The sequence below is a fragment of the Gavialis gangeticus genome, unplaced genomic scaffold (assembly GCF_001723915.1).
Source record: "Gavialis gangeticus isolate Ggan-Ray unplaced genomic scaffold, GavGan_comp1, whole genome shotgun sequence".
NCBI classification, from domain to species: Eukaryota; Metazoa; Chordata; order Crocodylia; family Gavialidae; genus Gavialis; species Gavialis gangeticus.
The window spans coordinates 161738745-161749090 of NW_017728992.1; the positions used below are offsets into that span (position 1 = coordinate 161738745).

The 10346-nt window shown below is 42.7% G+C and overlaps 1 protein-coding gene across 3 annotated transcripts in view; it reads right to left on the reverse strand.

Annotated features, from left to right (window-relative positions):
* SNX31 (sorting nexin 31) overlaps positions 1-10346 on the reverse strand; it is an 81159-nt gene that overhangs the window by 54551 nt on the left and 16262 nt on the right. For 2 of the 3 annotated variants that reach the window (XM_019528015.1, XM_019528014.1), the window contains exon 3: positions 934-1048. The exons of the other annotated variant lie outside the window; for it this stretch is intronic. In XM_019528015.1, coding sequence (XP_019383560.1) covers positions 934-1048 — 115 coding nt within the window. The remainder of the gene's footprint in view (positions 1-933; positions 1049-10346) is intronic. 3 annotated transcript variants of the gene reach the window in all.

Below are 10346 nucleotides of genomic sequence, written 5' to 3' on the forward strand. Positions count from 1 at the left end.
AGCAGGTTTTCTGAAGCACCAAGTAGCTGACTACTCCCCACCAGCAGCAACAGGAGCTGCCAACAATTCAGAGTCAGCAGGCACCCAAATAAACCCTGAATCATCCAGGCACCCAAATAAATGCAAAGTTTCAATGCCAGTTTATAAAAGCTGAGGGTGAGATGTACCAACATCCTCACGGACACTTATACCACTGTCCAAGCACTGGATTTTACCAACTTTTCCTCAGACTAGATGCTTGTGAGAAGGCTGCAGAATTTTAGTTTTCATTCCATTTTATTCCTGAATTCCATGTTATTTCTAAATTATTTATTTGGATGCCTGGATGATTCAGGAAACCATTTTTGACAGTCTGGGCCACAAAAGGCATATACCAGAAGCCACAAAATGTTCAAGCTTCCTATTTCTTATAACTGAAATAGTTACATTTTAGTTCACTGCTTATGTGAAGTTTGTAAGAAAGAAATGATGCATCCTACAGGTGCAGTGTCCATCATATCCTGTATTCCATACATGCTGTTCAACAATCCAAACAAGCATCTGCATGGATATTTTTGAGAAAAGAAAGCTTTCTTAGTTGGGGGGGGAGGAGGGAGGAGAGGAGGGGAAAATGAGGCAAGTCCAATGTATAAGCTAAAAGAAAGGTATGAATTCCTAAGAGGACCCTTCTAAAAGGCTCCATCTTTTGCTCTGAAGTCAGTAGGAGTGTTAGACAGGATAGGATAGCAGGACCAGGCCCTAAATAATTTAGTCTTAACATTTGGGGGTCTCTCTCATTCCAGTGCGTGTTCCCGAATGGCATACAACACAACATAGTTGAATCCAGTTTAATATTCTCCCTCCTACCTCCTAGATACACCCACCCACCAAAATCATGCCTTACAGAATCTACATATGTATCCAAAAAGTAAACCACAAATACTGATCATGTACCATTTTGTAGATACTGCTCAAGTTGAGACCTCCTCTCACCCGCCATAGACTTGGTCATTGCTAGGTAAAACTTCGGAGGGAAAGTAGGCACACTGCTTCCAAAGATGCGCCGTAACTACAATGAGAGTTAAAATAAAGTGTAAAAGTTAGCGAAGACCAGCTCATGCTTCTGAAGACCTAATAGTACAATAGTCATATTGTAGCAGAGTGCACCCAGTCTAAGGAAAGAATGGAAAATATCCATTCACTATAGCTGGAAGGTTAGAGGCATTTCGCTCACAACCCAGTCAATGAGAAACAATACAAGTCAACCACTAGATTCCCTTCAAAAGCACTCAGAGGGCTCCATTGACAGCCAACATTGAGCATGCTGCCTTTTTTCATTCTACTTTTACACAACGTCAGATCAGTAGCTCTGAAATGTTTCAGTTCCATCAGGAAGATCACACTGTGTCTAACTCACTGTGTTTGGCTAGGGATAGACATTACACATAAACTGGTTTAAGTGATCAGAAACTGGTTTAAACCTGTAACAGAACAGACGTTCAGTGCACACAAACCAGTTTGAAAATGGCTGAAACCAGTCTGAGATAAGGCTGATGCTACATTCAACCAGGTTTAACCGATTTGGCTCAAACCAGTTTATAAAATGTCTGTCCCGGACCCCTTCCTAGTTTAAGTTAAACCAGAGTCCCCCAGCATCCCAGATGCTTTGTAGCCCTGGGCCAGGCTCTCTGCTCCAGAGAGCTGGGCTGGCCCCACCCATCTGCTCCCTGGCTGGAGCTCAGCAGAGGCAGCAGGGACAGCAGTGTCTGCCTGGCTTTCCTGTGCCCCCTCCCCCACCCCACATCCCTACCATGTCCTGCTTCAGCAGGGATTCACCCCCTCCCCTCTCCTAAAGCACAGACTAGAGCCAATATGTGTTATGCTAGTTAATGCTGAGAGATGTCTGTGTAAGACAGATAGGACAAAGGCAGACAAGACAGTGTCCACTTTGGAGCTAATCAGCAGGTCAGCTGGTCTCTCTGTTCCTTCCTTGGAAAAAGTTGTTTCCAGGAGCAGTGAGGGTGGGGAGGACCCCTCCCTAAACAGAGCATCCTGCCAGGGCCTGGCTATGCCCCCCCAACTCATTTCAGCATTGTGGAAGGGAAGAGAAGGCTACTTTAGCGCCCCCCGGATTCTAGCCTGACCCACTGCAGGCACGTGCCTGTATTTTTTCAGTCCAGAGGGGATGTCTATATGGTTACAAACTGGTTCAGCCTAGCCAGGCTAGATTAACCTGCAAAGATTGAATCAATTCAGGCTTAGGCTTTCTGAATATCTGTCCCTAGCCTTTATGTACTACAGCTTGGATTTTTCATAAGATTGGATTCCTAGCCCTCCCGCTCCACTGTGAAGATGAGGGCTTGCAAACTAGCCAGAGGTATACATAACCTCAAACCAGCCAGGCAGGACCACAGAGGTACTTCAGCTGCTTCTGGGACTTTTGCTTCAAAGGACACCAGTCAGCTGCACTAGACCATGGCTGTGCCTTAGCCAATCAAAGAAACAGCACCCTTTGAAGTAACAGCACCCTTTGCAGCAACTGGCTGAACAGCTTTTATCAACCTACTCTAAAACAAGCAGGTTGCGAGCTAACCATATACAAGTAGTCTGGGTCCAGCTGTACATTTTACAGACAAGTGCCATAAACCTACCAACCACACACACACTTTTATTGATTTGCAATACTGCAGGTATAGAGCAAATAAATCCTCACTATTAGAAAATACTAATTTATACTTCCCCCCCCCCACAAACTCAAAGAAAAGGATCCAAATGATATGTCAATCCTCAGAGGCCTTCCTTATATCACTAGTTATCATCACATACTCTGGAAGAGATTTAAGCGTTTCTTGGAGGCGCTTTTCCTATCCTAGAGGCTGTTGTTGCATCTTACAGACAGCTGTTTTGGCTAACAGCAGACATGTTTTCCTCCAAGGAGGTTGTGTCTTTAGCATTTTCACTCCAAGCTACAATGAGCTCAGCAGGATGTTCAGCTTTTTTTAATAAAACCTGTGCTAATCTAATGTGTTGCATTACAAAATACTTTGTTCAGGCAGTTACTTCTGACTAGTTGCATGTTCATCCCCCTTAAAATGATCTTCCCTGGAGTGTAGATAGCAAGTAGAGAAGAAAAATGACAGAAAAATGGAAGAAATACGATCTCCTTAATTTAGATGAATTAAAACACTACACTTCTAACCTGGCATTTGGACAATGCAGTGAGAGTCTTGCAGCACACAGGAGGAAGGTATACCAAACTAAGAAAAGAAAATAAGAAAACAAATATCTGTTTTCAAGCTACAGCAAATGCAATTACTGTTGCCAGGCACTGCAAGAGCTGGCAGTTTTCCTCAAGGGCCAGTTCCTGGAGCCAAGTGAAAGATAAACATTTTTTTAAATAAAGGAAGAAAGCCAAGAGTCATTTCTAGCCATTGCAGTTGCCCAGAAACACTGGAAAACAGGACTTGAATGAGCCCTACAGCATCAAAGCCAGATGACAAAATAAAAGGAAGAAAATATTATTTTGAAAAAAATATCATGATTTTTGAATCCTTGGGACAACAGCACTGATACTGATGAAACCCAATACTACTGCTTTCAACTCTGCCCTGCTCAGAGCATGGCCACATGTTCCCTAATACTGGAAGTCTTCCTGTTTTCACAGCCTCTCCCAATCCTTTTTTTTTTTTTTTTTTTTTAAAATCAATCATTTTACCTCAATATTTTTTTTAAAGAATTTTTTTGTGTTCCAAGCCAAATCAAGTCCAAATCCGTGAGTCAGTCCAGAACTATAAGTGGCCCTACAACTGGCAAACGTCCTCCACCCAACCCACAGCTTCAAATATTGCTAGTCTTTTGGCAGGCATCCTATGTGCAGGCCCAAGCCTGAAGGCTTGGGGTTTGGAGGCCCCCAAGTTTTGCCTGCCCTTAGCCACATGGCCACAGGAGCAAGCTAGGGAGGAGCCTCCCCCCATTTCCATAAAGGGAGCTTTAAGCCCCAACACCCCAGCAGGTACTAAACCATGCCAGAAGAACAGTTATCCCCAGGAACACTTAAGGAAAACTGCCTTCATGGATCCAGATACATGGTGTTTCCCCTGCCAGGTGTAAGTCATCCAGAGGCTACTAGAAGGCAGGCAGGTAATTATGACAGTAAGCTACCTGCAAGCACATGCACCAAGACCCACCCATTTATTATAGCAAGGACTTCTGGAATAAACAACAACGCAGGGTGAATTTCCTCTTGAAGTTAAACATTTTAGGCGCACAGAGATCACAAAGCATTATCTCTGTTTGATAGATCAGGACGCAGAGGGAGAAATATCACCTCTGGTTTTACCAGGGATGGAATCAGACTCAGAACTAGAACAAGGAATTCCTGCCTTCTTTGTGTGCCTTCACACCACGCTGGTTCACCCATGCAAAGCAGCAGTACCCATTATCCCTGGTTGGCACAAACGAAAAAAAACACAGACTACTCAGGAAAAGTTTAAACCAAGCAGAATATTTACTCACTTCAAAGATGAATGCTTGAGAACTTTTAGTTTTAAAAGTTAAGCTCCATGTGTCTTATGGCTTTCAGGAGTAAGAGAAATTTAGCTGAACAACCACACAGACGTTCCGCAACCAGGTTATAGGCAGATAAAGAAGTGCAGTGTGACAGGGTGGCCTGTCTGCCCGCAAGCACTAATCCAACACAGCTAAAAAACTGGTTGCTTCCAATACACTTAAATCCCAAAGACAGGGCCCATTTTAAATGCAAAAAAATCAGTACCTGGCAAAGCTGTGTTCTAGGAACTGCAGGCTGTGGGCCTGTCTCTCCAGCTCTGGCAGAACAGGCACCACCCCCAAAGGCTGATTCAGGCCATCTCTCTCAAGGCCTCAGCTTCACACAAAAATGGCTTCAAACATAAGCCATTTCAGCCATGGCTACTGTGCGTCACAGAGGTAAAAGTTTAGGGCAAATGAAGCATTTGAGATATAATATCTAATCTGGAAGCAGTAGTCAGAACAGCATCCCTGGGAGGAATCATGAAGGTGTCATGAACTTTCCATAAAAGAGGAATGGGGAAGGTGTTAGGCGATTGATGAAAAGTTTAACAAGGCCTATAATTTTACATTTGATTGGAAGTACTTAAATCTATTTTTGTTATGGACAGCTATGCACAAATATTTTCACCTACAAGTGACATAAGTTTAAAGTCAGTCTGTTTCACAGCTGGCTAAACAATGTTGAAAAACAAATTTATTTCAAAATTTAATTCCTTCATGCCCAATTACTTTTGTGATTCATTGATTTCTAAATGTATTTTATACCAGCTGTTTATAAAAGACCCATATGTTCCTCAGCTGATTCAGTAAAGATTAGTGCTGCGATTAAAATCAGTCACCATCATATTTCTGTTGTTACTATTTTACAAGTCTGCCTTTGTTTACTTGATGACTGAAAATAAATACAATCATTAACATTCAATACTATGAGGAGGGCATTTTCCCTGGTTTTACAACTTCATTCAAGTTTGATGTAGGTGAAGAATCCCCCCCATCCTGCACCCAAGTCAAAGAAGCCAAATGACACCAGTTTTTCAAAGCTGGAAAACAAGAAGAATTTACCCAAAACCTCCTTGCCAAGATATAAATGTTATGTTATAATGAAACCCATCAACTGTCTCAATTCAGAAACAATCTTCCTGAATGACTTGCACTAAATCCTTTTCCAAGAAGGAGAGTTTAGTTTGTCACTTCTGATCTTCCACAAAAGTAGTAATTTTTCTTATACCTCAGATGAAAGGCATAGCTATACTAGTAGGTGCTTACTACCAGTCTATAAGCTTTTCAGGTTCCAACCTAACAGCTAGATCCCAAAAAGGTTGAAAGCTTAAGTCCCATTGGTCTGTCCTTGGACATGATTCAAACTAAACAGCGGATCCTCAAAACATACCTGCACTACTACTGTTAACCCTTCAGAGACTCCCTCTGACATTTCCCCCCCTGCTCTCTTCCCCCTCCCTTCCCTGATTTTCCTTTTGTCTTGCTTATCTCTACCTATTTACATTTGCACTGACATCCCTCCACACTTCAAGCTTCTCTCCTTCCTTGCAGTCTCAGACCAGCAGAGGCTCCCTATGCCTGATGCAAGGTCACTGTGCCCAAAAGCCTGCCTAATAGAGGGGGCACTCACTTGGAGAAAGGGAGACTTAGGATCCCACACCAGCTCCCTTGAATATTTAATCTTTACATATTCAGATGGGAGGGACTTGAATTGGGTGGGAGTGCCCAAACCACTAAGCTTGGCCGATAAAGGGGGCAATGCTACCAGCACTGTCTCCTCTCACTACACTTTTGAGAGAGGGTTGATGTAACAGCTAATTCCAAGAGATGGGTACCTTACTTTAGACTGCAGGGAGGCATCTGTTTTCCCAAGAGTCCCAAGACACACCAGTCTCCTCCTCATTTTCCACTGGCCAACTTGTGCAGATCCCTGCTGCATGCTGACTTTTGGGGATACCACTTCTAAATGCCTAAGTTGGCTCAATTCAATATCTTCCATGTTACAGGGGTATAGGTTGTAGACATGTTGGTTTAAGGACACAGACAGACAAGGTTCTTTAAATAAATCTGATATCTTTTAGACCAACTCAAATAGTTAAAAAAAAAAATTCTTCTTTGCAAGCTTTTAGGTATAAATATCTTGCATCAGGCTGAGAAGCATCTGCAGCTGGTGCGTGCTCTTTCTGGATGGAATGAATAGCAGAAGCCAGAGGCTGGTATGCATGCAAGAATTTTTTCCAACTATTTGAGTTGGTTTAATAAAAAAAAAATTAAAAAGTTCAGATTTACCCAAAGAACGTTATCTGCCTACGTCGGCTCAGGCATTGGATAGGAAGCCTAGGTCCCTCACTCAGCACCGTGGATACCACTAGGTGGTGACATGCCTAAAATATTAGGAGTTGCAACAGACTGAGTGCTGCAATAGCCAAGTCTTTCTGTGACTTCTTCCACCTCACAATATGTATAGCACCCAATCAAATCATTGTTTTTACATAAAAACCCTCACCAATTTCCATACAACATCTTCTCTTTGGAAAGCTTCTGCTAATCTTCTGCAGAGAAATATAGAAAACACTTGGAAGAACAGAATACACCAACTCTTACAGAAAAAAAAGGAAGGAAGTATAGAACTAGTAAGTACATTACTTGAAGTGATAAGAAAATACATTGCAGAAATAAAGGAAATGAGGAACAGTGCCAGACAAACATGAAAGAGACTGTGAGATAAGATCCGAAGACAGGAGCTCCTACATGTGGAGAAGCAAAACCTTGAGACTGCCTCACTGGAGCAGGTCATTGGTCCATAGATTCACAGATGCTAGGGCCAGAAAGAACCTCAACAGATCACTGAGTCCGACCCCCTGCCCTGGGCAGGAAAGAGCGCTGGGCTCAGATGATCCCAGCCAGATGCCTGTCCAGCCTTCTCTTAAAGACCCCCAAGGTAGGGGAGAGCACCACCTCCCTTGGAAGCCCATTCCAAATTTTAGCCACCCTTACTGTGAAGAAGTTCTTTCTAATGTCCAGCCTAAATCAGTTCTCTGTCAGTTTGTGACCATTATTCCTTTTTACCCTAAGAGGCACCCTGGTGAAGAGAGCATCCGGTTCCTTACTGTGCCCCCCTAATGAATTTGTAGGCGGCCACAAGATCACCTCTCAGCCTTCTTTTGTGGAGGCTGAAGAGATCCAGGTCCCTTAGTCTCTCCTCATAGGGCTTGGCCTGCAAACCCTTAAGCAATGAGTGGCCCTCCTCTGGACCCTCTTGAGGTTATCCACATCCTTCTTAAAATATGGCCCCCAAAACTGGACGCAGTACTCCAACTGCGGTCTGACCAATGCTGCATAGCGGGGAAGCATCACCTCCTTTGCTCTATTTGTCATGCATCTGCTAATGCATGATAAAGTGCAGTTAGCTTTGCTGATGATTTTGTCACACTGACGACTCCTGTTCATTTTGAAGTCCGCTATCAGACTCCAAGATCCCTTTCCACTTCTGTGCCACTGGGAGGGTTATATGACCTGGTCATAAAAAGAAACCAGATTAGTCAGGCATGATCTACCTGCTACAAATCCATGCTGGTTGCCCTGATGCATTATTTTTCCTGCTGGACTCACATAAATATGATCCTTAATAATTTTTTCAAAGACTTTTCCAAGGATAGAGGTGAGACTAACTGGCGTATAAATTATTCAGATCCTCTTTCCTTCCCTTCTTGAAAATAGGGACCACATTGGCCCTTTTTCATTGGTCCATTTACTTCAGCACCATATCTGAGAGATGCCAGTACTAAATTCTTCACAGAAGTGCTCAGAAAATGCTTATATGAACAATTATGTGAAAACCCACCTAGAAGGGAAATTCATTTCTAAGCAATGCCATGTAGGGGTTAAACTATGATCCAAGGCATGAAAATATTCATTATAATCAACAGGGAAATGCTACATATTTTCTAAACCACATGTGACCTATTCAGAGAGGTAAAATTATTGTATAGTGAATTCTAAGACTTTCCTGTATGAATGTATTGTTCTAGCTTAGCAGGGGGATGCAGGTAAAACAAGGAGAGAAACACACTCCTAGCAAATGTTTGGGAGGGAATTACAGGACCTTGTCACATTTCTAAGCCTAAGAAAAAGATAACACAGTCATTCTGCCAATGGTGGCAAGAAAAAGATTAACAAAAATAATAGTTAAACAGTAAATAATAGTTAATTAGTTAAAAACTAATTCAGAAGTGAGTGTGTCAATTGTCAGGGAGACAGCTTGATGGGGTTAGTGGGGGCAGAGAGAAAGACTGATAAGGATGTCTGAAGGCGATGGACCTTCCTAGACCAAGGATATAGGAAGCCTTAGGGCAGGGCAAGGTACGTGTATAGGCTGGTTTGTTCTGTTAAGACTTTACCCAAGATATTTTTGTTCTAAATAATAAACACTTTGCTTTGAGGAGGCTGCTTGGTTATTGGACCTTGCTGTTATAGCCCCCAGAAGGAAAAGACTGCAAGGTCTGAGCCAAAGACAGCTCTGCTGAGATAAGTTAGGGCTGATCATAGGAAACCGCCCCATCGGAGAGCAGAAGTTGCAGGATTCTACCCAGAGTCAGATGTCTACTAAGGGCCTGAGAGAGTGCATGTTTAAAGATCAGGAGTGGCCAAGGTGCTGTCAGCCTAGTGACGGTTGCAGAGGACAAAAGCCTTGTGCTCCTCCTCACAAAACCAGAGGGAAGAAGCCAAATACTTGGGGGTGGAGGGTCGGGAAAGAACGGACAGGGGTTAATATTAAGGATGCAGGAAACTTTCACAGAAAACAAAACAGAGGGAGAGGGAGACCAGTTCTGAAAAAAATCCTACTGTTCTTGTGGAACCATTTATCATTTGTCACAGTAACTATTCATCATCAGGCTATTCCAAGAACATCATTCAGACTACAAAAGGGAGCTACTATACCCAAACTTCTTTACCACTTCTGAAAGGACAGCCCTTGAAATCAAGTTTTCTGCTTAGCTTCTGACCATACACAGCACAGGTCTCAGCTCTCCACTCCCTTCCACACTATCCACTCTTCCTACAGGAACAGCACTAAAAAGTAACAACTTTTGAACCCAACTACTTGAACCAGAGATCCACATTTGTTCATTTCCCAGGTCAGATCAGAAAGCACCATAGGGGAAATCTGGCTTTGCAAACTGTTTTTGTCCAGAATGGTCCATTTTCCAAGTAAAATAGGACTACATGATCCTAATTCACTCCCATTGCACAGGCTCAAGGTATTGCTTTCATCTCTCCTGCTCTTTTTCTATGGAACAGCATTAGGGTTTTTTGTTTTGTTTTGTGTGGGTTTTGTTTTTAGGGTTGTTTTTTTTTTTTTGAGGATTAGGGTATCTAGTACAAAAAAAAAAAAGCCCAGTTGGGGTATTAGGGGTGCCGAGTAATGTTCTTGTGGACCTTTCTAATCTAAACAATTATTATATGGCTGTCCACAGTCATAGCAGACTGCATACAAGGAACCAGATGGTCTCTCTAGTCTTGTGTTCTGATACAGAAGTTTTCATAGCCTACTGCCAGTGCTTGGAGTTGTGCAGTCTCCCCAAGCCTACTTTGTTTGGCAGGCTTTTGAGGCAATGCCCAGGGAATAAAAGCAAAAACAAGAATCCACCCAAGGGACGGAGACATGATCAAAGCTTCTTTTACAGAGAGAGGAAGCATTCACACATATGAATATCATAAAAGCTTCTTCCAATCCAATTCACAGGAAAAAAAACAAAAAACCCTACTCCAAATTTAGAGCACATTGTCCAAGCTTGCTGATGATACCAAGGTGT